The sequence below is a fragment of the Vicugna pacos genome, chromosome 8, assembly GCF_048564905.1.
Source record: "Vicugna pacos chromosome 8, VicPac4, whole genome shotgun sequence".
Taxonomy (NCBI): domain Eukaryota; kingdom Metazoa; phylum Chordata; class Mammalia; order Artiodactyla; family Camelidae; genus Vicugna; species Vicugna pacos.
Window position 1 is genome coordinate 882,315 of NC_132994.1, and position 27,621 is coordinate 909,935.

Consider the following 27,621-nt stretch of genomic DNA (forward strand, 5'->3'; position numbering starts at 1 on the left):
ACCAGAGGCAGGGACCCGTGAACACCAGTCAGCACACGAAAGGACCACTCAGCAGCTCTACAGCCGAAGGGGACGCACAGGCAGGGCACAAAGGAGAGAAGAGTTTGGGGCGGGTCCCGGCTCGGGGAACTTCCGCTGGGAAGTCCAGGCCGCGTCTTCAAAGACAGGCCGAGCCGCAGAGGGGGCAGGGTGAGGGATGCCAGGAAGGGCAGCTTGGGCCGCAGGACGAGGTGGGAAACGGCACGAGAAGTCACACGGAAATCCTGACCACCACCCAGCGGGAAGGGAACGGGAAGGCCCCACTGGCAAGCTTCGGTAAGGGACAACAGTCGACTCATCCAAGACGAGGAGTGCCGAAGACACAAGACAAAACGGGAGACATCTTAAACCTCACCGAGCTCGCCCAGGGAACCGCCTACACTCAGTCACTTGGCCTAACCTACCGGGGAAAAGCACTGGAGGCAAGGAATTCAGACACGGACACCGCTTCCCGTAGGCGAGCGTGGAAAACTCACACAAGTGTGCCGTGCGCTCGCGGGACCGAAAGCCCAGAACGACTTTAGCAGTTGTGGATTAGAAGATATCAGGCAAGAGTGGTGACGGGAAAGTGCAAACCGTCAGGACGCGGGGGCGACGCGTCCATCCGCTTACGTATTAACCACCCTCGACGGCTAGGTGGTAAAAGGAGACGAGAAACAGCAAAGGGAGACGGTACCTCCTCGTCAGGGGCCTCCGCGTCTTCCTCTTCCTCTTGTCCCGATGTGTCACCTAGAGGGTGCAGGCACACACATGTTAGCCACAACCACTTCGACCACTTTGAATTCTTTCTACCCACACCCGTGAAGTCTAGCCCCATTCAAGAATCTTTCCGTAAGCTAACGTGGCCCAAAGGGCCTTCGGAGGACTGAAGAACTTTCTCGAGGGAAAACCTGGTCGTGTTTGGGAGGTGTGGGAAGACAGTGGGCAAAAGGAAGGCAAGCAGTAGTGCAGGTGGCGTCTGGACCTACAGTCTCGGGGTACTTCAGGTTGGCACGTAGCTTCTTTCTTTCGACGGAGGTCCTGGCGATGGAGCCCAGGGACTCCTGCGTCCGAAGCATGCCATCCATCTACCCACCAGCTACCCCCTTCCCTGGCCCCACCGTGGCGCTTAAGCACAGACGGAAGGAAACTCAACCTCCAGGGATGTTCGCCGACTTACCGGGCATGGCAGGCTGGTCTGCTGTGCTCGCAGCAGACGTCAATGTCTCGTCCGCGGTTGGCTCCTGCGGAGCCCCCTCGCCAGCGACGTTCGTCTCAGGACGGGTGTCTTCCCGTTCGGTTTCCGGCTCGGGCACCCCTTCCTGTAACAACAAAACGGAAGAACCCCAAAGCCCACCTTGAGGAACCATCCTACTCGTGCACGGGGCCATTCAGTCTATCGGTCAGCGAGGCAGCAGCTATCTACGGCGTCTACCAAGTCACAGGCGCTATCCCGGCAAAAGCTGGGAATACACACGAAGGACAGACCCTGGCCCGGTACTGCTACCAGAGGCAGGGACCCGTGAACACCAGTCAGCACACGAAAGGACCACTCAGCAGCTCTACAGCCGAAGGGGACGCACAGGCAGGGCACAAAGGAGAGAAGAGTTTGGGGCGGGTCCCGGCTCGGGGAACTTCCGCTGGGAAGTCCAGGCCGCGTCTTCAAAGACAGGCCGAGCCGCAGAGGGGGCAGGGTGAGGGATGCCAGGAAGGGCAGCTTGGGCCGCAGGACGAGGTGGGAAACGGCACGAGAAGTCACACGGAAATCCTGACCACCACCCAGCGGGAAGGGAACGGGAAGGCCCCACTGGCAAGCTTCGGTAAGGGACAACAGTCGACTCATCCAAGACGAGGAGTGCCGAAGACACAAGACAAAACGGGAGACATCTTAAACCTCACCGAGCTCGCCCAGGGAACCGCCTACACTCAGTCACTTGGCCTAACCTACCGGGGAAAAGCACTGGAGGCAAGGAATTCAGACACGGACACCGCTTCCCGTAGGCGAGCGTGGAAAACTCACACAAGTGTGCCGTGCGCTCGCGGGACCGAAAGCCCAGAACGACTTTAGCAGTTGTGGATTAGAAGATATCAGGCAAGAGTGGTGACGGGAAAGTGCAAACCGTCAGGACGCGGGGGCGACGCGTCCATCCGCTTACGTATTAACCACCCTCGACGGCTAGGTGGTAAAAGGAGACGAGAAACAGCAAAGGGAGACGGTACCTCCTCGTCAGGGGCCTCCGCGTCTTCCTCTTCCTCTTGTCCCGATGTGTCACCTAGAGGGTGCAGGCACACACATGTTAGCCACAACCACTTCGACCACTTTGAATTCTTTCTACCCACACCCGTGAAGTCTAGCCCCATTCAAGAATCTTTCCGTAAGCTAACGTGGCCCAAAGGGCCTTCGGAGGACTGAAGAACTTTCTCGAGGGAAAACCTGGTCGTGTTTGGGAGGTGTGGGAAGACAGTGGGCAAAAGGAAGGCAAGCAGTAGTGCAGGTGGCGTCTGGACCTACAGTCTCGGGGTACTTCAGGTTGGCACGTAGCTTCTTTCTTTCGACGGAGGTCCTGGCGATGGAGCCCAGGGACTCCTGCGTCCGAAGCATGCCATCCATCTACCCACCAGCTACCCCCTTCCCTGGCCCCACCGTGGCGCTTAAGCACAGACGGAAGGAAACTCAACCTCCAGGGATGTTCGCCGACTTACCGGGCATGGCAGGCTGGTCTGCTGTGCTCGCAGCAGACGTCAATGTCTCGTCCGCGGTTGGCTCCTGCGGAGCCCCCTCGCCAGCGACGTTCGTCTCAGGACGGGTGTCTTCCCGTTCGGTTTCCGGCTCGGGCACCCCTTCCTGTAACAACAAAACGGAAGAACCCCAAAGCCCACCTTGAGGAACCATCCTACTCGTGCACGGGGCCATTCAGTCTATCGGTCAGCGAGGCAGCAGCTATCTACGGCGTCTACCAAGTCACAGGCGCTATCCCGGCAAAAGCTGGGAATACACACGAAGGACAGACCCTGGCCCGGTACTGCTACCAGAGGCAGGGACCCGTGAACACCAGTCAGCACACGAAAGGACCACTCAGCAGCTCTACAGCCGAAGGGGACGCACAGGCAGGGCACAAAGGAGAGAAGAGTTTGGGGCGGGTCCCGGCTCGGGGAACTTCCGCTGGGAAGTCCAGGCCGCGTCTTCAAAGACAGGCCGAGCCGCAGAGGGGGCAGGGTGAGGGATGCCAGGAAGGGCAGCTTGGGCCGCAGGACGAGGTGGGAAACGGCACGAGAAGTCACACGGAAATCCTGACCACCACCCAGCGGGAAGGGAACGGGAAGGCCCCACTGGCAAGCTTCGGTAAGGGACAACAGTCGACTCATCCAAGACGAGGAGTGCCGAAGACACAAGACAAAACGGGAGACATCTTAAACCTCACCGAGCTCGCCCAGGGAACCGCCTACACTCAGTCACTTGGCCTAACCTACCGGGGAAAAGCACTGGAGGCAAGGAATTCAGACACGGACACCGCTTCCCGTAGGCGAGCGTGGAAAACTCACACAAGTGTGCCGTGCGCTCGCGGGACCGAAAGCCCAGAACGACTTTAGCAGTTGTGGATTAGAAGATATCAGGCAAGAGTGGTGACGGGAAAGTGCAAACCGTCAGGACGCGGGGGCGACGCGTCCATCCGCTTACGTATTAACCACCCTCGACGGCTAGGTGGTAAAAGGAGACGAGAAACAGCAAAGGGAGACGGTACCTCCTCGTCAGGGGCCTCCGCGTCTTCCTCTTCCTCTTGTCCCGATGTGTCACCTAGGGGGTGCAGGCACACACATGTTAGCCACAACCACTTCGACCACTTTGAATTCTTTCTACCCACACCCGTGAAGTCTAGCCCCATTCAAGAATCTTTCCGTAAGCTAACGTGGCCCAAAGGGCCTTCGGAGGACTGAAGAACTTTCTCGAGGGAAAACCTGGTCATGTTTGGGAGGTGTGGGAAGACAGTGGGCAAAAGGAAGGCAAGCAGTAGTGCAGGTGGCGTCTGGACCTACAGTCTCGGGGTACTTCAGGTTGGCACGTAGCTTCTTTCTTTCGACGGAGGTCCTGGCGATGGAGCCCAGGGACTCCTGCGTCCGAAGCATGCCATCCATCTACCCACCAGCTACCCCCTTCCCTGGCCCCACCGTGGCGCTTAAGCACAGACGGAAGGAAACTCAACCTCCAGGGATGTTCGCCGACTTACCGGGCATGGCAGGCTGGTCTGCTGTGCTCGCAGCAGACGTCAATGTCTCGTCCGCGGTTGGCTCCTGCGGAGCCCCCTCGCCAGCGACGTTCGTCTCAGGACGGGTGTCTTCCCGTTCGGTTTCCGGCTCGGGCACCCCTTCCTGTAACAACAAAACGGAAGAACCCCAAAGCCCACCTTGAGGAACCATCCTACTCGTGCACGGGGCCATTCAGTCTATCGGTCAGCGAGGCAGCAGCTATCTACGGCGTCTACCAAGTCACAGGCGCTATCCCGGCAAAAGCTGGGAATACACACGAAGGACAGACCCTGGCCCGGTACTGCTACCAGAGGCAGGGACCCGTGAACACCAGTCAGCACACGAAAGGACCACTCAGCAGCTCTACAGCCGAAGGGGACGCACAGGCAGGGCACAAAGGAGAGAAGAGTTTGGGGCGGGTCCCGGCTCGGGGAACTTCCGCTGGGAAGTCCAGGCCGCGTCTTCAAAGACAGGCCGAGCCGCAGAGGGGGCAGGGTGAGGGATGCCAGGAAGGGCAGCTTGGGCCGCAGGACGAGGTGGGAAACGGCACGAGAAGTCACACGGAAATCCTGACCACCACCCAGCGGGAAGGGAACGGGAAGGCCCCACTGGCAAGCTTCGGTAAGGGACAACAGTCGACTCATCCAAGACGAGGAGTGCCGAAGACACAAGACAAAACGGGAGACATCTTAAACCTCACCGAGCTCGCCCAGGGAACCGCCTACACTCAGTCACTTGGCCTAACCTACCGGGGAAAAGCACTGGAGGCAAGGAATTCAGACACGGACACCGCTTCCCGTAGGCGAGCGTGGAAAACTCACACAAGTGTGCCGTGCGCTCGCGGGACCGAAAGCCCAGAACGACTTTAGCAGTTGTGGATTAGAAGATATCAGGCAAGAGTGGTGACGGGAAAGTGCAAACCGTCAGGACGCGGGGGCGACGCGTCCATCCGCTTACGTATTAACCACCCTCGACGGCTAGGTGGTAAAAGGAGACGAGAAACAGCAAAGGGAGACGGTACCTCCTCGTCAGGGGCCTCCGCGTCTTCCTCTTCCTCTTGTCCCGATGTGTCACCTAGAGGGTGCAGGCACACACATGTTAGCCACAACCACTTCGACCACTTTGAATTCTTTCTACCCACACCCGTGAAGTCTAGCCCCATTCAAGAATCTTTCCGTAAGCTAACGTGGCCCAAAGGGCCTTCGGAGGACTGAAGAACTTTCTCGAGGGAAAACCTGGTCGTGTTTGGGAGGTGTGGGAAGACAGTGGGCAAAAGGAAGGCAAGCAGTAGTGCAGGTGGCGTCTGGACCTACAGTCTCGGGGTACTTCAGGTTGGCACGTAGCTTCTTTCTTTCGACGGAGGTCCTGGCGATGGAGCCCAGGGACTCCTGCGTCCGAAGCATGCCATCCATCTACCCACCAGCTACCCCCTTCCCTGGCCCCACCGTGGCGCTTAAGCACAGACGGAAGGAAACTCAACCTCCAGGGATGTTCGCCGACTTACCGGGCATGGCAGGCTGGTCTGCTGTGCTCGCAGCAGACGTCAATGTCTCGTCCGCGGTTGGCTCCTGCGGAGCCCCCTCGCCAGCGACGTTCGTCTCAGGACGGGTGTCTTCCCGTTCGGTTTCCGGCTCGGGCACCCCTTCCTGTAACAACAAAACGGAAGAACCCCAAAGCCCACCTTGAGGAACCATCCTACTCGTGCACGGGGCCATTCAGTCTATCGGTCAGCGAGGCAGCAGCTATCTACGGCGTCTACCAAGTCACAGGCGCTATCCCGGCAAAAGCTGGGAATACACACGAAGGACAGACCCTGGCCCGGTACTGCTACCAGAGGCAGGGACCCGTGAACACCAGTCAGCACACGAAAGGACCACTCAGCAGCTCTACAGCCGAAGGGGACGCACAGGCAGGGCACAAAGGAGAGAAGAGTTTGGGGCGGGTCCCGGCTCGGGGAACTTCCGCTGGGAAGTCCAGGCCGCGTCTTCAAAGACAGGCCGAGCCGCAGAGGGGGCAGGGTGAGGGATGCCAGGAAGGGCAGCTTGGGCCGCAGGACGAGGTGGGAAACGGCACGAGAAGTCACACGGAAATCCTGACCACCACCCAGCGGGAAGGGAACGGGAAGGCCCCACTGGCAAGCTTCGGTAAGGGACAACAGTCGACTCATCCAAGACGAGGAGTGCCGAAGACACAAGACAAAACGGGAGACATCTTAAACCTCACCGAGCTCGCCCAGGGAACCGCCTACACTCAGTCACTTGGCCTAACCTACCGGGGAAAAGCACTGGAGGCAAGGAATTCAGACACGGACACCGCTTCCCGTAGGCGAGCGTGGAAAACTCACACAAGTGTGCCGTGCGCTCGCGGGACCGAAAGCCCAGAACGACTTTAGCAGTTGTGGATTAGAAGATATCAGGCAAGAGTGGTGACGGGAAAGTGCAAACCGTCAGGACGCGGGGGCGACGCGTCCATCCGCTTACGTATTAACCACCCTCGACGGCTAGGTGGTAAAAGGAGACGAGAAACAGCAAAGGGAGACGGTACCTCCTCGTCAGGGGCCTCCGCGTCTTCCTCTTCCTCTTGTCCCGATGTGTCACCTAGGGGGTGCAGGCACACACATGTTAGCCACAACCACTTCGACCACTTTGAATTCTTTCTACCCACACCCGTGAAGTCTAGCCCCATTCAAGAATCTTTCCGTAAGCTAACGTGGCCCAAAGGGCCTTCGGAGGACTGAAGAACTTTCTCGAGGGAAAACCTGGTCGTGTTTGGGAGGTGTGGGAAGACAGTGGGCAAAAGGAAGGCAAGCAGTAGTGCAGGTGGCGTCTGGACCTACAGTCTCGGGGTACTTCAGGTTGGCACGTAGCTTCTTTCTTTCGACGGAGGTCCTGGCGATGGAGCCCAGGGACTCCTGCGTCCGAAGCATGCCATCCATCTACCCACCAGCTACCCCCTTCCCTGGCCCCACCGTGGCGCTTAAGCACAGACGGAAGGAAACTCAACCTCCAGGGATGTTCGCCGACTTACCGGGCATGGCAGGCTGGTCTGCTGTGCTCGCAGCAGACGTCAATGTCTCGTCCGCGGTTGGCTCCTGCGGAGCCCCCTCGCCAGCGACGTTCGTCTCAGGACGGGTGTCTTCCCGTTCGGTTTCCGGCTCGGGCACCCCTTCCTGTAACAACAAAACGGAAGAACCCCAAAGCCCACCTTGAGGAACCATCCTACTCGTGCACGGGGCCATTCAGTCTATCGGTCAGCGAGGCAGCAGCTATCTACGGCGTCTACCAAGTCACAGGCGCTATCCCGGCAAAAGCTGGGAATACACACGAAGGACAGACCCTGGCCCGGTACTGCTACCAGAGGCAGGGACCCGTGAACACCAGTCAGCACACGAAAGGACCACTCAGCAGCTCTACAGCCGAAGGGGACGCACAGGCAGGGCACAAAGGAGAGAAGAGTTTGGGGCGGGTCCCGGCTCGGGGAACTTCCGCTGGGAAGTCCAGGCCGCGTCTTCAAAGACAGGCCGAGCCGCAGAGGGGGCAGGGTGAGGGATGCCAGGAAGGGCAGCTTGGGCCGCAGGACGAGGTGGGAAACGGCACGAGAAGTCACACGGAAATCCTGACCACCACCCAGCGGGAAGGGAACGGGAAGGCCCCACTGGCAAGCTTCGGTAAGGGACAACAGTCGACTCATCCAAGACGAGGAGTGCCGAAGACACAAGACAAAACGGGAGACATCTTAAACCTCACCGAGCTCGCCCAGGGAACCGCCTACACTCAGTCACTTGGCCTAACCTACCGGGGAAAAGCACTGGAGGCAAGGAATTCAGACACGGACACCGCTTCCCGTAGGCGAGCGTGGAAAACTCACACAAGTGTGCCGTGCGCTCGCGGGACCGAAAGCCCAGAACGACTTTAGCAGTTGTGGATTAGAAGATATCAGGCAAGAGTGGTGACGGGAAAGTGCAAACCGTCAGGACGCGGGGGCGACGCGTCCATCCGCTTACGTATTAACCACCCTCGACGGCTAGGTGGTAAAAGGAGACGAGAAACAGCAAAGGGAGACGGTACCTCCTCGTCAGGGGCCTCCGCGTCTTCCTCTTCCTCTTGTCCCGATGTGTCACCTAGAGGGTGCAGGCACACACATGTTAGCCACAACCACTTCGACCACTTTGAATTCTTTCTACCCACACCCGTGAAGTCTAGCCCCATTCAAGAATCTTTCCGTAAGCTAACGTGGCCCAAAGGGCCTTCGGAGGACTGAAGAACTTTCTCGAGGGAAAACCTGGTCGTGTTTGGGAGGTGTGGGAAGACAGTGGGCAAAAGGAAGGCAAGCAGTAGTGCAGGTGGCGTCTGGACCTACAGTCTCGGGGTACTTCAGGTTGGCACGTAGCTTCTTTCTTTCGACGGAGGTCCTGGCGATGGAGCCCAGGGACTCCTGCGTCCGAAGCATGCCATCCATCTACCCACCAGCTACCCCCTTCCCTGGCCCCACCGTGGCGCTTAAGCACAGACGGAAGGAAACTCAACCTCCAGGGATGTTCGCCGACTTACCGGGCATGGCAGGCTGGTCTGCTGTGCTCGCAGCAGACGTCAATGTCTCGTCCGCGGTTGGCTCCTGCGGAGCCCCCTCGCCAGCGACGTTCGTCTCAGGACGGGTGTCTTCCCGTTCGGTTTCCGGCTCGGGCACCCCTTCCTGTAACAACAAAACGGAAGAACCCCAAAGCCCACCTTGAGGAACCATCCTACTCGTGCACGGGGCCATTCAGTCTATCGGTCAGCGAGGCAGCAGCTATCTACGGCGTCTACCAAGTCACAGGCGCTATCCCGGCAAAAGCTGGGAATACACACGAAGGACAGACCCTGGCCCGGTACTGCTACCAGAGGCAGGGACCCGTGAACACCAGTCAGCACACGAAAGGACCACTCAGCAGCTCTACAGCCGAAGGGGACGCACAGGCAGGGCACAAAGGAGAGAAGAGTTTGGGGCGGGTCCCGGCTCGGGGAACTTCCGCTGGGAAGTCCAGGCCGCGTCTTCAAAGACAGGCCGAGCCGCAGAGGGGGCAGGGTGAGGGATGCCAGGAAGGGCAGCTTGGGCCGCAGGACGAGGTGGGAAACGGCACGAGAAGTCACACGGAAATCCTGACCACCACCCAGCGGGAAGGGAACGGGAAGGCCCCACTGGCAAGCTTCGGTAAGGGACAACAGTCGACTCATCCAAGACGAGGAGTGCCGAAGACACAAGACAAAACGGGAGACATCTTAAACCTCACCGAGCTCGCCCAGGGAACCGCCTACACTCAGTCACTTGGCCTAACCTACCGGGGAAAAGCACTGGAGGCAAGGAATTCAGACACGGACACCGCTTCCCGTAGGCGAGCGTGGAAAACTCACACAAGTGTGCCGTGCGCTCGCGGGACCGAAAGCCCAGAACGACTTTAGCAGTTGTGGATTAGAAGATATCAGGCAAGAGTGGTGACGGGAAAGTGCAAACCGTCAGGACGCGGGGGCGACGCGTCCATCCGCTTACGTATTAACCACCCTCGACGGCTAGGTGGTAAAAGGAGACGAGAAACAGCAAAGGGAGACGGTACCTCCTCGTCAGGGGCCTCCGCGTCTTCCTCTTCCTCTTGTCCCGATGTGTCACCTAGAGGGTGCAGGCACACACATGTTAGCCACAACCACTTCGACCACTTTGAATTCTTTCTACCCACACCCGTGAAGTCTAGCCCCATTCAAGAATCTTTCCGTAAGCTAACGTGGCCCAAAGGGCCTTCGGAGGACTGAAGAACTTTCTCGAGGGAAAACCTGGTCGTGTTTGGGAGGTGTGGGAAGACAGTGGGCAAAAGGAAGGCAAGCAGTAGTGCAGGTGGCGTCTGGACCTACAGTCTCGGGGTACTTCAGGTTGGCACGTAGCTTCTTTCTTTCGACGGAGGTCCTGGCGATGGAGCCCAGGGACTCCTGCGTCCGAAGCATGCCATCCATCTACCCACCAGCTACCCCCTTCCCTGGCCCCACCGTGGCGCTTAAGCACAGACGGAAGGAAACTCAACCTCCAGGGATGTTCGCCGACTTACCGGGCATGGCAGGCTGGTCTGCTGTGCTCGCAGCAGACGTCAATGTCTCGTCCGCGGTTGGCTCCTGCGGAGCCCCCTCGCCAGCGACGTTCGTCTCAGGACGGGTGTCTTCCCGTTCGGTTTCCGGCTCGGGCACCCCTTCCTGTAACAACAAAACGGAAGAACCCCAAAGCCCACCTTGAGGAACCATCCTACTCGTGCACGGGGCCATTCAGTCTATCGGTCAGCGAGGCAGCAGCTATCTACGGCGTCTACCAAGTCACAGGCGCTATCCCGGCAAAAGCTGGGAATACACACGAAGGACAGACCCTGGCCCGGTACTGCTACCAGAGGCAGGGACCCGTGAACACCAGTCAGCACACGAAAGGACCACTCAGCAGCTCTACAGCCGAAGGGGACGCACAGGCAGGGCACAAAGGAGAGAAGAGTTTGGGGCGGGTCCCGGCTCGGGGAACTTCCGCTGGGAAGTCCAGGCCGCGTCTTCAAAGACAGGCCGAGCCGCAGAGGGGGCAGGGTGAGGGATGCCAGGAAGGGCAGCTTGGGCCGCAGGACGAGGTGGGAAACGGCACGAGAAGTCACACGGAAATCCTGACCACCACCCAGCGGGAAGGGAACGGGAAGGCCCCACTGGCAAGCTTCGGTAAGGGACAACAGTCGACTCATCCAAGACGAGGAGTGCCGAAGACACAAGACAAAACGGGAGACATCTTAAACCTCACCGAGCTCGCCCAGGGAACCGCCTACACTCAGTCACTTGGCCTAACCTACCGGGGAAAAGCACTGGAGGCAAGGAATTCAGACACGGACACCGCTTCCCGTAGGCGAGCGTGGAAAACTCACACAAGTGTGCCGTGCGCTCGCGGGACCGAAAGCCCAGAACGACTTTAGCAGTTGTGGATTAGAAGATATCAGGCAAGAGTGGTGACGGGAAAGTGCAAACCGTCAGGACGCGGGGGCGACGCGTCCATCCGCTTACGTATTAACCACCCTCGACGGCTAGGTGGTAAAAGGAGACGAGAAACAGCAAAGGGAGACGGTACCTCCTCGTCAGGGGCCTCCGCGTCTTCCTCTTCCTCTTGTCCCGATGTGTCACCTAGGGGGTGCAGGCACACACATGTTAGCCACAACCACTTCGACCACTTTGAATTCTTTCTACCCACACCCGTGAAGTCTAGCCCCATTCAAGAATCTTTCCGTAAGCTAACGTGGCCCAAAGGGCCTTCGGAGGACTGAAGAACTTTCTCGAGGGAAAACCTGGTCGTGTTTGGGAGGTGTGGGAAGACAGTGGGCAAAAGGAAGGCAAGCAGTAGTGCAGGTGGCGTCTGGACCTACAGTCTCGGGGTACTTCAGGTTGGCACGTAGCTTCTTTCTTTCGACGGAGGTCCTGGCGATGGAGCCCAGGGACTCCTGCGTCCGAAGCATGCCATCCATCTACCCACCAGCTACCCCCTTCCCTGGCCCCACCGTGGCGCTTAAGCACAGACGGAAGGAAACTCAACCTCCAGGGATGTTCGCCGACTTACCGGGCATGGCAGGCTGGTCTGCTGTGCTCGCAGCAGACGTCAATGTCTCGTCCGCGGTTGGCTCCTGCGGAGCCCCCTCGCCAGCGACGTTCGTCTCAGGACGGGTGTCTTCCCGTTCGGTTTCCGGCTCGGGCACCCCTTCCTGTAACAACAAAACGGAAGAACCCCAAAGCCCACCTTGAGGAACCATCCTACTCGTGCACGGGGCCATTCAGTCTATCGGTCAGCGAGGCAGCAGCTATCTACGGCGTCTACCAAGTCACAGGCGCTATCCCGGCAAAAGCTGGGAATACACACGAAGGACAGACCCTGGCCCGGTACTGCTACCAGAGGCAGGGACCCGTGAACACCAGTCAGCACACGAAAGGACCACTCAGCAGCTCTACAGCCGAAGGGGACGCACAGGCAGGGCACAAAGGAGAGAAGAGTTTGGGGCGGGTCCCGGCTCGGGGAACTTCCGCTGGGAAGTCCAGGCCGCGTCTTCAAAGACAGGCCGAGCCGCAGAGGGGGCAGGGTGAGGGATGCCAGGAAGGGCAGCTTGGGCCGCAGGACGAGGTGGGAAACGGCACGAGAAGTCACACGGAAATCCTGACCACCACCCAGCGGGAAGGGAACGGGAAGGCCCCACTGGCAAGCTTCGGTAAGGGACAACAGTCGACTCATCCAAGACGAGGAGTGCCGAAGACACAAGACAAAACGGGAGACATCTTAAACCTCACCGAGCTCGCCCAGGGAACCGCCTACACTCAGTCACTTGGCCTAACCTACCGGGGAAAAGCACTGGAGGCAAGGAATTCAGACACGGACACCGCTTCCCGTAGGCGAGCGTGGAAAACTCACACAAGTGTGCCGTGCGCTCGCGGGACCGAAAGCCCAGAACGACTTTAGCAGTTGTGGATTAGAAGATATCAGGCAAGAGTGGTGACGGGAAAGTGCAAACCGTCAGGACGCGGGGGCGACGCGTCCATCCGCTTACGTATTAACCACCCTCGACGGCTAGGTGGTAAAAGGAGACGAGAAACAGCAAAGGGAGACGGTACCTCCTCGTCAGGGGCCTCCGCGTCTTCCTCTTCCTCTTGTCCCGATGTGTCACCTAGAGGGTGCAGGCACACACATGTTAGCCACAACCACTTCGACCACTTTGAATTCTTTCTACCCACACCCGTGAAGTCTAGCCCCATTCAAGAATCTTTCCGTAAGCTAACGTGGCCCAAAGGGCCTTCGGAGGACTGAAGAACTTTCTCGAGGGAAAACCTGGTCGTGTTTGGGAGGTGTGGGAAGACAGTGGGCAAAAGGAAGGCAAGCAGTAGTGCAGGTGGCGTCTGGACCTACAGTCTCGGGGTACTTCAGGTTGGCACGTAGCTTCTTTCTTTCGACGGAGGTCCTGGCGATGGAGCCCAGGGACTCCTGCGTCCGAAGCATGCCATCCATCTACCCACCAGCTACCCCCTTCCCTGGCCCCACCGTGGCGCTTAAGCACAGACGGAAGGAAACTCAACCTCCAGGGATGTTCGCCGACTTACCGGGCATGGCAGGCTGGTCTGCTGTGCTCGCAGCAGACGTCAATGTCTCGTCCGCGGTTGGCTCCTGCGGAGCCCCCTCGCCAGCGACGTTCGTCTCAGGACGGGTGTCTTCCCGTTCGGTTTCCGGCTCGGGCACCCCTTCCTGTAACAACAAAACGGAAGAACCCCAAAGCCCACCTTGAGGAACCATCCTACTCGTGCACGGGGCCATTCAGTCTATCGGTCAGCGAGGCAGCAGCTATCTACGGCGTCTACCAAGTCACAGGCGCTATCCCGGCAAAAGCTGGGAATACACACGAAGGACAGACCCTGGCCCGGTACTGCTACCAGAGGCAGGGACCCGTGAACACCAGTCAGCACACGAAAGGACCACTCAGCAGCTCTACAGCCGAAGGGGACGCACAGGCAGGGCACAAAGGAGAGAAGAGTTTGGGGCGGGTCCCGGCTCGGGGAACTTCCGCTGGGAAGTCCAGGCCGCGTCTTCAAAGACAGGCCGAGCCGCAGAGGGGGCAGGGTGAGGGATGCCAGGAAGGGCAGCTTGGGCCGCAGGACGAGGTGGGAAACGGCACGAGAAGTCACACGGAAATCCTGACCACCACCCAGCGGGAAGGGAACGGGAAGGCCCCACTGGCAAGCTTCGGTAAGGGACAACAGTCGACTCATCCAAGACGAGGAGTGCCGAAGACACAAGACAAAACGGGAGACATCTTAAACCTCACCGAGCTCGCCCAGGGAACCGCCTACACTCAGTCACTTGGCCTAACCTACCGGGGAAAAGCACTGGAGGCAAGGAATTCAGACACGGACACCGCTTCCCGTAGGCGAGCGTGGAAAACTCACACAAGTGTGCCGTGCGCTCGCGGGACCGAAAGCCCAGAACGACTTTAGCAGTTGTGGATTAGAAGATATCAGGCAAGAGTGGTGACGGGAAAGTGCAAACCGTCAGGACGCGGGGGCGACGCGTCCATCCGCTTACGTATTAACCACCCTCGACGGCTAGGTGGTAAAAGGAGACGAGAAACAGCAAAGGGAGACGGTACCTCCTCGTCAGGGGCCTCCGCGTCTTCCTCTTCCTCTTGTCCCGATGTGTCACCTAGGGGGTGCAGGCACACACATGTTAGCCACAACCACTTCGACCACTTTGAATTCTTTCTACCCACACCCGTGAAGTCTAGCCCCATTCAAGAATCTTTCCGTAAGCTAACGTGGCCCAAAGGGCCTTCGGAGGACTGAAGAACTTTCTCGAGGGAAAACCTGGTCGTGTTTGGGAGGTGTGGGAAGACAGTGGGCAAAAGGAAGGCAAGCAGTAGTGCAGGTGGCGTCTGGACCTACAGTCTCGGGGTACTTCAGGTTGGCACGTAGCTTCTTTCTTTCGACGGAGGTCCTGGCGATGGAGCCCAGGGACTCCTGCGTCCGAAGCATGCCATCCATCTACCCACCAGCTACCCCCTTCCCTGGCCCCACCGTGGCGCTTAAGCACAGACGGAAGGAAACTCAACCTCCAGGGATGTTCGCCGACTTACCGGGCATGGCAGGCTGGTCTGCTGTGCTCGCAGCAGACGTCAATGTCTCGTCCGCGGTTGGCTCCTGCGGAGCCCCCTCGCCAGCGACGTTCGTCTCAGGACGGGTGTCTTCCCGTTCGGTTTCCGGCTCGGGCACCCCTTCCTGTAACAACAAAACGGAAGAACCCCAAAGCCCACCTTGAGGAACCATCCTACTCGTGCACGGGGCCATTCAGTCTATCGGTCAGCGAGGCAGCAGCTATCTACGGCGTCTACCAAGTCACAGGCGCTATCCCGGCAAAAGCTGGGAATACACACGAAGGACAGACCCTGGCCCGGTACTGCTACCAGAGGCAGGGACCCGTGAACACCAGTCAGCACACGAAAGGACCACTCAGCAGCTCTACAGCCGAAGGGGACGCACAGGCAGGGCACAAAGGAGAGAAGAGTTTGGGGCGGGTCCCGGCTCGGGGAACTTCCGCTGGGAAGTCCAGGCCGCGTCTTCAAAGACAGGCCGAGCCGCAGAGGGGGCAGGGTGAGGGATGCCAGGAAGGGCAGCTTGGGCCGCAGGACGAGGTGGGAAACGGCACGAGAAGTCACACGGAAATCCTGACCACCACCCAGCGGGAAGGGAACGGGAAGGCCCCACTGGCAAGCTTCGGTAAGGGACAACAGTCGACTCATCCAAGACGAGGAGTGCCGAAGACACAAGACAAAACGGGAGACATCTTAAACCTCACCGAGCTCGCCCAGGGAACCGCCTACACTCAGTCACTTGGCCTAACCTACCGGGGAAAAGCACTGGAGGCAAGGAATTCAGACACGGACACCGCTTCCCGTAGGCGAGCGTGGAAAACTCACACAAGTGTGCCGTGCGCTCGCGGGACCGAAAGCCCAGAACGACTTTAGCAGTTGTGGATTAGAAGATATCAGGCAAGAGTGGTGACGGGAAAGTGCAAACCGTCAGGACGCGGGGGCGACGCGTCCATCCGCTTACGTATTAACCACCCTCGACGGCTAGGTGGTAAAAGGAGACGAGAAACAGCAAAGGGAGACGGTACCTCCTCGTCAGGGGCCTCCGCGTCTTCCTCTTCCTCTTGTCCCGATGTGTCACCTAGAGGGTGCAGGCACACACATGTTAGCCACAACCACTTCGACCACTTTGAATTCTTTCTACCCACACCCGTGAAGTCTAGCCCCATTCAAGAATCTTTCCGTAAGCTAACGTGGCCCAAAGGGCCTTCGGAGGACTGAAGAACTTTCTCGAGGGAAAACCTGGTCGTGTTTGGGAGGTGTGGGAAGACAGTGGGCAAAAGGAAGGCAAGCAGTAGTGCAGGTGGCGTCTGGACCTACAGTCTCGGGGTACTTCAGGTTGGCACGTAGCTTCTTTCTTTCGACGGAGGTCCTGGCGATGGAGCCCAGGGACTCCTGCGTCCGAAGCATGCCATCCATCTACCCACCAGCTACCCCCTTCCCTGGCCCCACCGTGGCGCTTAAGCACAGACGGAAGGAAACTCAACCTCCAGGGATGTTCGCCGACTTACCGGGCATGGCAGGCTGGTCTGCTGTGCTCGCAGCAGACGTCAATGTCTCGTCCGCGGTTGGCTCCTGCGGAGCCCCCTCGCCAGCGACGTTCGTCTCAGGACGGGTGTCTTCCCGTTCGGTTTCCGGCTCGGGCACCCCTTCCTGTAACAACAAAACGGAAGAACCCCAAAGCCCACCTTGAGGAACCATCCTACTCGTGCACGGGGCCATTCAGTCTATCGGTCAGCGAGGCAGCAGCTATCTACGGCGTCTACCAAGTCACAGGCGCTATCCCGGCAAAAGCTGGGAATACACACGAAGGACAGACCCTGGCCCGGTACTGCTACCAGAGGCAGGGACCCGTGAACACCAGTCAGCACACGAAAGGACCACTCAGCAGCTCTACAGCCGAAGGGGACGCACAGGCAGGGCACAAAGGAGAGAAGAGTTTGGGGCGGGTCCCGGCTCGGGGAACTTCCGCTGGGAAGTCCAGGCCGCGTCTTCAAAGACAGGCCGAGCCGCAGAGGGGGCAGGGTGAGGGATGCCAGGAAGGGCAGCTTGGGCCGCAGGACGAGGTGGGAAACGGCACGAGAAGTCACACGGAAATCCTGACCACCACCCAGCGGGAAGGGAACGGGAAGGCCCCACTGGCAAGCTTCGGTAAGGGACAACAGTCGACTCATCCAAGACGAGGAGTGCCGAAGACACAAGACAAAACGGGAGACATCTTAAACCTCACCGAGCTCGCCCAGGGAACCGCCTACACTCAGTCACTTGGCCTAACCTACCGGGGAAAAGCACTGGAGGCAAGGAATTCAGACACGGACACCGCTTCCCGTAGGCGAGCGTGGAAAACTCACACAAGTGTGCCGTGCGCTCGCGGGACCGAAAGCCCAGAACGACTTTAGCAGTTGTGGATTAGAAGATATCAGGCAAGAGTGGTGACGGGAAAGTGCAAACCGTCAGGACGCGGGGGCGACGCGTCCATCCGCTTACGTATTAACCACCCTCGACGGCTAGGTGGTAAAAGGAGACGAGAAACAGCAAAGGGAGACGGTACCTCCTCGTCAGGGGCCTCCGCGTCTTCCTCTTCCTCTTGTCCCGATGTGTCACCTAGAGGGTGCAGGCACACACATGTTAGCCACAACCACTTCGACCACTTTGAATTCTTTCTACCCACACCCGTGAAGTCTAGCCCCATTCAAGAATCTTTCCGTAAGCTAACGTGGCCCAAAGGGCCTTCGGAGGACTGAAGAACTTTCTCGAGGGAAAACCTGGTCGTGTTTGGGAGGTGTGGGAAGACAGTGGGCAAAAGGAAGGCAAGCAGTAGTGCAGGTGGCGTCTGGACCTACAGTCTCGGGGTACTTCAGGTTGGCACGTAGCTTCTTTCTTTCGACGGAGGTCCTGGCGATGGAGCCCAGGGACTCCTGCGTCCGAAGCATGCCATCCATCTACCCACCAGCTACCCCCTTCCCTGGCCCCACCGTGGCGCTTAAGCACAGACGGAAGGAAACTCAACCTCCAGGGATGTTCGCCGACTTACCGGGCATGGCAGGCTGGTCTGCTGTGCTCGCAGCAGACGTCAATGTCTCGTCCGCGGTTGGCTCCTGCGGAGCCCCCTCGCCAGCGACGTTCGTCTCAGGACGGGTGTCTTCCCGTTCGGTTTCCGGCTCGGGCACCCCTTCCTGTAACAACAAAACGGAAGAACCCCAAAGCCCACCTTGAGGAACCATCCTACTCGTGCACGGGGCCATTCAGTCTATCGGTCAGCGAGGCAGCAGCTATCTACGGCGTCTACCAAGTCACAGGCGCTATCCCGGCAAAAGCTGGGAATACACACGAAGGACAGACCCTGGCCCGGTACTGCTACCAGAGGCAGGGACCCGTGAACACCAGTCAGCACACGAAAGGACCACTCAGCAGCTCTACAGCCGAAGGGGACGCACAGGCAGGGCACAAAGGAGAGAAGAGTTTGGGGCGGGTCCCGGCTCGGGGAACTTCCGCTGGGAAGTCCAGGCCGCGTCTTCAAAGACAGGCCGAGCCGCAGAGGGGGCAGGGTGAGGGATGCCAGGAAGGGCAGCTTGGGCCGCAGGACGAGGTGGGAAACGGCACGAGAAGTCACACGGAAATCCTGACCACCACCCAGCGGGAAGGGAACGGGAAGGCCCCACTGGCAAGCTTCGGTAAGGGACAACAGTCGACTCATCCAAGACGAGGAGTGCCGAAGACACAAGACAAAACGGGAGACATCTTAAACCTCACCGAGCTCGCCCAGGGAACCGCCTACACTCAGTCACTTGGCCTAACCTACCGGGGAAAAGCACTGGAGGCAAGGAATTCAGACACGGACACCGCTTCCCGTAGGCGAGCGTGGAAAACTCACACAAGTGTGCCGTGCGCTCGCGGGACCGAAAGCCCAGAACGACTTTAGCAGTTGTGGATTAGAAGATATCAGGCAAGAGTGGTGACGGGAAAGTGCAAACCGTCAGGACGCGGGGGCGACGCGTCCATCCGCTTACGTATTAACCACCCTCGACGGCTAGGTGGTAAAAGGAGACGAGAAACAGCAAAGGGAGACGGTACCTCCTCGTCAGGGGCCTCCGCGTCTTCCTCTTCCTCTTGTCCCGATGTGTCACCTAGGGGGTGCAGGCACACACATGTTAGCCACAACCACTTCGACCACTTTGAATTCTTTCTACCCACACCCGTGAAGTCTAGCCCCATTCAAGAATCTTTCCGTAAGCTAACGTGGCCCAAAGGGCCTTCGGAGGACTGAAGAACTTTCTCGAGGGAAAACCTGGTCGTGTTTGGGAGGTGTGGGAAGACAGTGGGCAAAAGGAAGGCAAGCAGTAGTGCAGGTGGCGTCTGGACCTACAGTCTCGGGGTACTTCAGGTTGGCACGTAGCTTCTTTCTTTCGACGGAGGTCCTGGCGATGGAGCCCAGGGACTCCTGCGTCCGAAGCATGCCATCCATCTACCCACCAGCTACCCCCTTCCCTGGCCCCACCGTGGCGCTTAAGCACAGACGGAAGGAAACTCAACCTCCAGGGATGTTCGCCGACTTACCGGGCATGGCAGGCTGGTCTGCTGTGCTCGCAGCAGACGTCAATGTCTCGTCCGCGGTTGGCTCCTGCGGAGCCCCCTCGCCAGCGACGTTCGTCTCAGGACGGGTGTCTTCCCGTTCGGTTTCCGGCTCGGGCACCCCTTCCTGTAACAACAAAACGGAAGAACCCCAAAGCCCACCTTGAGGAACCATCCTACTCGTGCACGGGGCCATTCAGTCTATCGGTCAGCGAGGCAGCAGCTATCTACGGCGTCTACCAAGTCACAGGCGCTATCCCGGCAAAAGCTGGGAATACACACGAAGGACAGACCCTGGCCCGGTACTGCTACCAGAGGCAGGGACCCGTGAACACCAGTCAGCACACGAAAGGACCACTCAGCAGCTCTACAGCCGAAGGGGACGCACAGGCAGGGCACAAAGGAGAGAAGAGTTTGGGGCGGGTCCCGGCTCGGGGAACTTCCGCTGGGAAGTCCAGGCCGCGTCTTCAAAGACAGGCCGAGCCGCAGAGGGGGCAGGGTGAGGGATGCCAGGAAGGGCAGCTTGGGCCGCAGGACGAGGTGCGAAACGGCACGAGAAGTCACACGGAAATCCTGACCACCACCCAGCGGGAAGGGAACGGGAAGGCCCCACTGGCAAGCTTCGGTAAGGGACAACAGTCGACTCATCCAAGACGAGGAGTGCCGAAGACACAAGACAAAACGGGAGACATCTTAAACCTCACCGAGCTCGCCCAGGGAACCGCCTACACTCAGTCACTTGGCCTAACCTACCGGGGAAAAGCACTGGAGGCAAGGAATTCAGACACGGACACCGCTTCCCGTAGGCGAGCGTGGAAAACTCACACAAGTGTGCCGTGCGCTCGCGGGACCGAAAGCCCAGAACGACTTTAGCAGTTGTGGATTAGAAGATATCAGGCAAGAGTGGTGACGGGAAAGTGCAAACCGTCAGGACGCGGGGGCGACGCGTCCATCCGCTTACGTATTAACCACCCTCGACGGCTAGGTGGTAAAAGGAGACGAGAAACAGCAAAGGGAGACGGTACCTCCTCGTCAGGGGCCTCCGCGTCTTCCTCTTCCTCTTGTCCCGATGTGTCACCTAGAGGGTGCAGGCACACACATGTTAGCCACAACCACTTCGACCACTTTGAATTCTTTCTACCCACACCCGTGAAGTCTAGCCCCATTCAAGAATCTTTCCGTAAGCTAACGTGGCCCAAAGGGCCTTCGGAGGACTGAAGAACTTTCTCGAGGGAAAACCTGGTCGTGTTTGGGAGGTGTGGGAAGACAGTGGGCAAAAGGAAGGCAAGCAGTAGTGCAGGTGGCGTCTGGACCTACAGTCTCGGGGTACTTCAGGTTGGCACGTAGCTTCTTTCTTTCGACGGAGGTCCTGGCGATGGAGCCCAGGGACTCCTGCGTCCGAAGCATGCCATCCATCTACCCACCAGCTACCCCCTTCCCTGGCCCCACCGTGGCGCTTAAGCACAGACGGAAGGAAACTCAACCTCCAGGGATGTTCGCCGACTTACCGGGCATGGCAGGCTGGTCTGCTGTGCTCGCAGCAGACGTCAATGTCTCGTCCGCGGTTGGCTCCTGCGGAGCCCCCTCGCCAGCGACGTTCGTCTCAGGACGGGTGTCTTCCCGTTCGGTTTCCGGCTCGGGCACCCCTTCCTGTAACAACAAAACGGAAGAACCCCAAAGCCCACCTTGAGGAACCATCCTACTCGTGCACGGGGCCATTCAGTCTATCGGTCAGCGAGGCAGCAGCTATCTACGGCGTCTACCAAGTCACAGGCGCTATCCCGGCAAAAGCTGGGAATACACACGAAGGACAGACCCTGGCCCGGTACTGCTACCAGAGGCAGGGACCCGTGAACACCAGTCAGCACACGAAAGGACCACTCAGCAGCTCTACAGCCGAAGGGGACGCACAGGCAGGGCACAAAGGAGAGAAGAGTTTGGGGCGGGTCCCGGCTCGGGGAACTTCCGCTGGGAAGTCCAGGCCGCGTCTTCAAAGACAGGCCGAGCCGCAGAGGGGGCAGGGTGAGGGATGCCAGGAAGGGCAGCTTGGGCCGCAGGACGAGGTGGGAAACGGCACGAGAAGTCACACGGAAATCCTGACCACCACCCAGCGGGAAGGGAACGGGAAGGCCCCACTGGCAAGCTTCGGTAAGGGACAACAGTCGACTCATCCAAGACGAGGAGTGCCGAAGACACAAGACAAAACGGGAGACATCTTAAACCTCACCGAGCTCGCCCAGGGAACCGCCTACACTCAGTCACTTGGCCTAACCTACCGGGGAAAAGCACTGGAGGCAAGGAATTCAGACACGGACACCGCTTCCCGTAGGCGAGCGTGGAAAACTCACACAAGTGTGCCGTGCGCTCGCGGGACCGAAAGCCCAGAACGACTTTAGCAGTTGTGGATTAGAAGATATCAGGCAAGAGTGGTGACGGGAAAGTGCAAACCGTCAGGACGCGGGGGCGACGCGTCCATCCGCTTACGTATTAACCACCCTCGACGGCTAGGTGGTAAAAGGAGACGAGAAACAGCAAAGGGAGACGGTACCTCCTCGTCAGGGGCCTCCGCGTCTTCCTCTTCCTCTTGTCCCGATGTGTCACCTAGGGGGTGCAGGCACACACATGTTAGCCACAACCACTTCGACCACTTTGAATTCTTTCTACCCACACCCGTGAAGTCTAGCCCCATTCAAGAATCTTTCCGTAAGCTAACGTGGCCCAAAGGGCCTTCGGAGGACTGAAGAACTTTCTCGAGGGAAAACCTGGTCGTGTTTGGGAGGTGTGGGAAGACAGTGGGCAAAAGGAAGGCAAGCAGTAGTGCAGGTGGCGTCTGGACCTACAGTCTCGGGGTACTTCAGGTTGGCACGTAGCTTCTTTCTTTCGACGGAGGTCCTGGCGATGGAGCCCAGGGACTCCTGCGTCCGAAGCATGCCATCCATCTACCCACCAGCTACCCCCTTCCCTGGCCCCACCGTGGCGCTTAAGCACAGACGGAAGGAAACTCAACCTCCAGGGATGTTCGCCGACTTACCGGGCATGGCAGGCTGGTCTGCTGTGCTCGCAGCAGACGTCAATGTCTCGTCCGCGGTTGGCTCCTGCGGAGCCCCCTCGCCAGCGACGTTCGTCTCAGGACGGGTGTCTTCCCGTTCGGTTTCCGGCTCGGGCACCCCTTCCTGTAACAACAAAACGGAAGAACCCCAAAGCCCACCTTGAGGAACCATCCTACTCGTGCACGGGGCCATTCAGTCTATCGGTCAGCGAGGCAGCAGCTATCTACGGCGTCTACCAAGTCACAGGCGCTATCCCGGCAAAAGCTGGGAATACACACGAAGGACAGACCCTGGCCCGGTACTGCTACCAGAGGCAGGGACCCGTGAACACCAGTCAGCACACGAAAGGACCACTCAGCAGCTCTACAGCCGAAGGGGACGCACAGGCAGGGCACAAAGGAGAGAAGAGTTTGGGGCGGGTCCCGGCTCGGGGAACTTCCGCTGGGAAGTCCAGGCCGCGTCTTCAAAGACAGGCCGAGCCGCAGAGGGGGCAGGGTGAGGGATGCCAGGAAGGGCAGCTTGGGCCGCAGGACGAGGTGGGAAACGGCACGAGAAGTCACACGGAAATCCTGACCACCACCCAGCGGGAAGGGAACGGGAAGGCCCCACTGGCAAGCTTCGGTAAGGGACAACAGTCGACTCATCCAAGACGAGGAGTGCCGAAGACACAAGACAAAACGGGAGACATCTTAAACCTCACCGAGCTCGCCCAGGGAACCGCCTACACTCAGTCACTTGGCCTAACCTACCGGGGAAAAGCACTGGAGGCAAGGAATTCAGACACGGACACCGCTTCCCGTAGGCGAGCGTGGAAAACTCACACAAGTGTGCCGTGCGCTCGCGGGACCGAAAGCCCAGAACGACTTTAGCAGTTGTGGATTAGAAGATATCAGGCAAGAGTGGTGACGGGAAAGTGCAAACCGTCAGGACGCGGGGGCGACGCGTCCATCCGCTTACGTATTAACCACCCTCGACGGCTAGGTGGTAAAAGGAGACGAGAAACAGCAAAGGGAGACGGTACCTCCTCGTCAGGGGCCTCCGCGTCTTCCTCTTCCTCTTGTCCCGATGTGTCACCTAGAGGGTGCAGGCACACACATGTTAGCCACAACCACTTCGACCACTTTGAATTCTTTCTACCCACACCCGTGAAGTCTAGCCCCATTCAAGAATCTTTCCGTAAGCTAACGTGGCCCAAAGGGCCTTCGGAGGACTGAAGAACTTTCTCGAGGGAAAACCTGGTCGTGTTTGGGAGGTGTGGGAAGACAGTGGGCAAAAGGAAGGCAAGCAGTAGTGCAGGTGGCGTCTGGACCTACAGTCTCGGGGTACTTCAGGTTGGCACGTAGCTTCTTTCTTTCGACGGAGGTCCTGGCGATGGAGCCCAGGGACTCCTGCGTCCGAAGCATGCCATCCATCTACCCACCAGCTACCCCCTTCCCTGGCCCCACCGTGGCGCTTAAGCACAGACGGAAGGAAACTCAACCTCCAGGGATGTTCGCCGACTTACCGGGCATGGCAGGCTGGTCTGCTGTGCTCGCAGCAGACGTCAATGTCTCGTCCGCGGTTGGCTCCTGCGGAGCCCCCTCGCCAGCGACGTTCGTCTCAGGACGGGTGTCTTCCCGTTCGGTTTCCGGCTCGGGCACCCCTTCCTGTAACAACAAAACGGAAGAACCCCAAAGCCCACCTTGAGGAACCATCCTACTCGTGCACGGGGCCATTCAGTCTATCGGTCAGCGAGGCAGCAGCTATCTACGGCGTCTACCAAGTCACAGGCGCTATCCCGGCAAAAGCTGGGAATACACACGAAGGACAGACCCTGGCCCGGTACTGCTACCAGAGGCAGGGACCCGTGAACACCAGTCAGCACACGAAAGGACCACTCAGCAGCTCTACAGCCGAAGGGGACGCACAGGCAGGGCACAAAGGAGAGAAGAGTTTGGGGCGGGTCCCGGCTCGGGGAACTTCCGCTGGGAAGTCCAGGCCGCGTCTTCAAAGACAGGCCGAGCCGCAGAGGGGGCAGGGTGAGGGATGCCAGGAAGGGCAGCTTGGGCCGCAGGACGAGGTGGGAAACGGCACGAGAAGTCACACGGAAATCCTGACCACCACCCAGCGGGAAGGGAACGGGAAGGCCCCACTGGCAAGCTTCGGTAAGGGACAACAGTCGACTCATCCAAGACGAGGAGTGCCGAAGACACAAGACAAAACGGGAGACATCTTAAACCTCACCGAGCTCGCCCAGGGAACCGCCTACACTCAGTCACTTGGCCTAACCTACCGGGGAAAAGCACTGGAGGCAAGGAATTCAGACACGGACACCGCTTCCCGTAGGCGAGCGTGGAAAACTCACACAAGTGTGCCGTGCGCTCGCGGGACCGAAAGCCCAGAACGACTTTAGCAGTTGTGGATTAGAAGATATCAGGCAAGAGTGGTGACGGGAAAGTGCAAACCGTCAGGACGCGGGGGCGACGCGTCCATCCGCTTACGTATTAACCACCCTCGACGGCTAGGTGGTAAAAGGAGACGAGAAACAGCAAAGGGAGACGGTACCTCCTCGTCAGGGGCCTCCGCGTCTTCCTCTTCCTCTTGTCCCGATGTGTCACCTAGGGGGTGCAGGCACACACATGTTAGCCACAACCACTTCGACCACTTTGAATTCTTTCTACCCACACCCGTGAAGTCTAGCCCCATTCAAGAATCTTTCCGTAAGCTAACGTGGCCCAAAGGGCCTTCGGAGGACTGAAGAACTTTCTCGAGGGAAAACCTGGTCGTGTTTGGGAGGTGTGGGAAGACAGTGGGCAAAAGGAAGGCAAGCAGTAGTGCAGGTGGCGTCTGGACCTACAGTCTCGGGGTACTTCAGGTTGGCACGTAGCTTCTTTCTTTCGACGGAGGTCCTGGCGATGGAGCCCAGGGACTCCTGCGTCCGAAGCATGCCATCCATCTACCCACCAGCTACCCCCTTCCCTGGCCCCACCGTGGCGCTTAAGCACAGACGGAAGGAAACTCAACCTCCAGGGATGTTCGCCGACTTACCGGGCATGGCAGGCTGGTCTGCTGTGCTCGCAGCAGACGTCAATGTCTCGTCCGCGGTTGGCTCCTGCGGAGCCCCCTCGCCAGCGACGTTCGTCTCAGGACGGGTGTCTTCCCGTTCGGTTTCCGGCTCGGGCACCCCTTCCTGTAACAACAAAACGGAAGAACCCCAAAGCCCACCTTGAGGAACCATCCTACTCGTGCACGGGGCCATTCAGTCTATCGGTCAGCGAGGCAGCAGCTATCTACGGCGTCTACCAAGTCACAGGCGCTATCCCGGCAAAAGCTGGGAATACACACGAAGGACAGACCCTGGCCCGGTACTGCTACCAGAGGCAGGGACCCGTGAACACCAGTCAGCACACGAAAGGACCACTCAGCAGCTCTACAGCCGAAGGGGACGCACAGGCAGGGCACAAAGGAGAGAAGAGTTTGGGGCGGGTCCCGGCTCGGGGAACTTCCGCTGGGAAGTCCAGGCCGCGTCTTCAAAGACAGGCCGAGCCGCAGAGGGGGCAGGGTGAGGGATGCCAGGAAGGGCAGCTTGGGCCGCAGGACGAGGTGGGAAACGGCACGAGAAGTCACACGGAAATCCTGACCACCACCCAGCGGGAAGGGAACGGGAAGGCCCCACTGGCAAGCTTCGGTAAGGGACAACAGTCGACTCATCCAAGACGAGGAGTGCCGAAGACACAAGACAAAACGGGAGACATCTTAAACCTCACCGAGCTCGCCCAGGGAACCGCCTACACTCAGTCACTTGGCCTAACCTACCGGGGAAAAGCACTGGAGGCAAGGAATTCAGACACGGACACCGCTTCCCGTAGGCGAGCGTGGAAAACTCACACAAGTGTGCCGTGCGCTCGCGGGACCGAAAGCCCAGAACGACTTTAGCAGTTGTGGATTAGAAGATATCAGGCAAGAGTGGTGACGGGAAAGTGCAAACCGTCAGGACGCGGGGGCGACGCGTCCATCCGCTTACGTATTAACCACCCTCGACGGCTAGGTGGTAAAAGGAGACGAGAAACAGCAAAGGGAGACGGTACCTCCTCGTCAGGGGCCTCCGCGTCTTCCTCTTCCTCTTGTCCCGATGTGTCACCTAGGGGGTGCAGGCACACACATGTTAGCCACAACCACTTCGACCACTTTGAATTCTTTCTACCCACACCCGTGAAGTCTAGCCCCATTCAAGAATCTTTCCGTAAGCTAACGTGGCCCAAAGGGCCTTCGGAGGACTGAAGAACTTTCTCGAGGGAAAACCTGGTCGTGTTTGGGAGGTGTGGGAAGACAGTGGGCAAAAGGAAGGCAAGCAGTAGTGCAGGTGGCGTCTGGACCTACAGTCTCGGGGTACTTCAGGTTGGCACGTAGCTTCTTTCTTTCGACGGAGGTCCTGGCGATGGAGCCCAGGGACTCCTGCGTCCGAAGCATGCCATCCATCTACCCACCAGCTACCCCCTTCCCTGGCCCCACCGTGGCGCTTAAGCACAGACGGAAGGAAACTCAACCTCCAGGGATGTTCGCCGACTTACCGGGCATGGCAGGCTGGTCTGCTGTGCTCGCAGCAGACGTCAATGTCTCGTCCGCGGTTGGCTCCTGCGGAGCCCCCTCGCCAGCGACGTTCGTCTCAGGACGGGTGTCTTCCCGTTCGGTTTCCGGCTCGGGCACCCCTTCCTGTAACAACAAAACGGAAGAACCCCAAAGCCCACCTTGAGGAACCATCCTACTCGTGCACGGGGCCATTCAGTCTATCGGTCAGCGAGGCAGCAGCTATCTACGGCGTCTACCAAGTCACAGGCGCTATCCCGGCAAAAGCTGGGAATACACACGAAGGACAGACCCTGGCCCGGTACTGCTACCAGAGGCAGGGACCCGTGAACACCAGTCAGCACACGAAAGGACCACTCAGCAGCTCTACAGCCGAAGGGGACGCACAGGCAGGGCACAAAGGAGAGAAGAGTTTGGGGCGGGTCCCGGCTCGGGGAACTTCCGCTGGGAAGTCCAGGCCGCGTCTTCAAAGACAGGCCGAGCCGCAGAGGGGGCAGGGTGAGGGATGCCAGGAAG

At 59.0% G+C, this 27,621-nt stretch overlaps 1 protein-coding gene across 1 annotated transcript in view; it reads right to left on the minus strand.

The window, feature by feature from the left end:
- LOC140697917 (uncharacterized) overlaps window positions 1-27,621 on the minus strand; it is a 70,106-nt gene that overhangs the window by 12,630 nt on the left and 29,855 nt on the right. Inside the window, exons 38-73 of the mRNA XM_072966339.1 lie at window positions 27,090-27,231; window positions 26,607-26,659; window positions 25,567-25,708; window positions 25,084-25,136; window positions 24,044-24,185; window positions 23,561-23,613; window positions 22,521-22,662; window positions 22,038-22,090; window positions 20,998-21,139; window positions 20,515-20,567; window positions 19,475-19,616; window positions 18,992-19,044; window positions 17,952-18,093; window positions 17,469-17,521; window positions 16,429-16,570; window positions 15,946-15,998; window positions 14,906-15,047; window positions 14,423-14,475; window positions 13,383-13,524; window positions 12,900-12,952; window positions 11,860-12,001; window positions 11,377-11,429; window positions 10,337-10,478; window positions 9,854-9,906; window positions 8,814-8,955; window positions 8,331-8,383; window positions 7,291-7,432; window positions 6,808-6,860; window positions 5,768-5,909; window positions 5,285-5,337; window positions 4,245-4,386; window positions 3,762-3,814; window positions 2,722-2,863; window positions 2,239-2,291; window positions 1,199-1,340; window positions 716-768 (exon numbers count right to left, since the gene is read on the minus strand). Coding sequence (XP_072822440.1) covers window positions 716-768; window positions 1,199-1,340; window positions 2,239-2,291; window positions 2,722-2,863; window positions 3,762-3,814; window positions 4,245-4,386; window positions 5,285-5,337; window positions 5,768-5,909; window positions 6,808-6,860; window positions 7,291-7,432; window positions 8,331-8,383; window positions 8,814-8,955; window positions 9,854-9,906; window positions 10,337-10,478; window positions 11,377-11,429; window positions 11,860-12,001; window positions 12,900-12,952; window positions 13,383-13,524; window positions 14,423-14,475; window positions 14,906-15,047; window positions 15,946-15,998; window positions 16,429-16,570; window positions 17,469-17,521; window positions 17,952-18,093; window positions 18,992-19,044; window positions 19,475-19,616; window positions 20,515-20,567; window positions 20,998-21,139; window positions 22,038-22,090; window positions 22,521-22,662; window positions 23,561-23,613; window positions 24,044-24,185; window positions 25,084-25,136; window positions 25,567-25,708; window positions 26,607-26,659; window positions 27,090-27,231 — 3,510 coding nt within the window. The remainder of the gene's footprint in view (window positions 1-715; window positions 769-1,198; window positions 1,341-2,238; window positions 2,292-2,721; window positions 2,864-3,761; window positions 3,815-4,244; window positions 4,387-5,284; window positions 5,338-5,767; window positions 5,910-6,807; window positions 6,861-7,290; window positions 7,433-8,330; window positions 8,384-8,813; window positions 8,956-9,853; window positions 9,907-10,336; window positions 10,479-11,376; window positions 11,430-11,859; window positions 12,002-12,899; window positions 12,953-13,382; window positions 13,525-14,422; window positions 14,476-14,905; window positions 15,048-15,945; window positions 15,999-16,428; window positions 16,571-17,468; window positions 17,522-17,951; window positions 18,094-18,991; window positions 19,045-19,474; window positions 19,617-20,514; window positions 20,568-20,997; window positions 21,140-22,037; window positions 22,091-22,520; window positions 22,663-23,560; window positions 23,614-24,043; window positions 24,186-25,083; window positions 25,137-25,566; window positions 25,709-26,606; window positions 26,660-27,089; window positions 27,232-27,621) is intronic.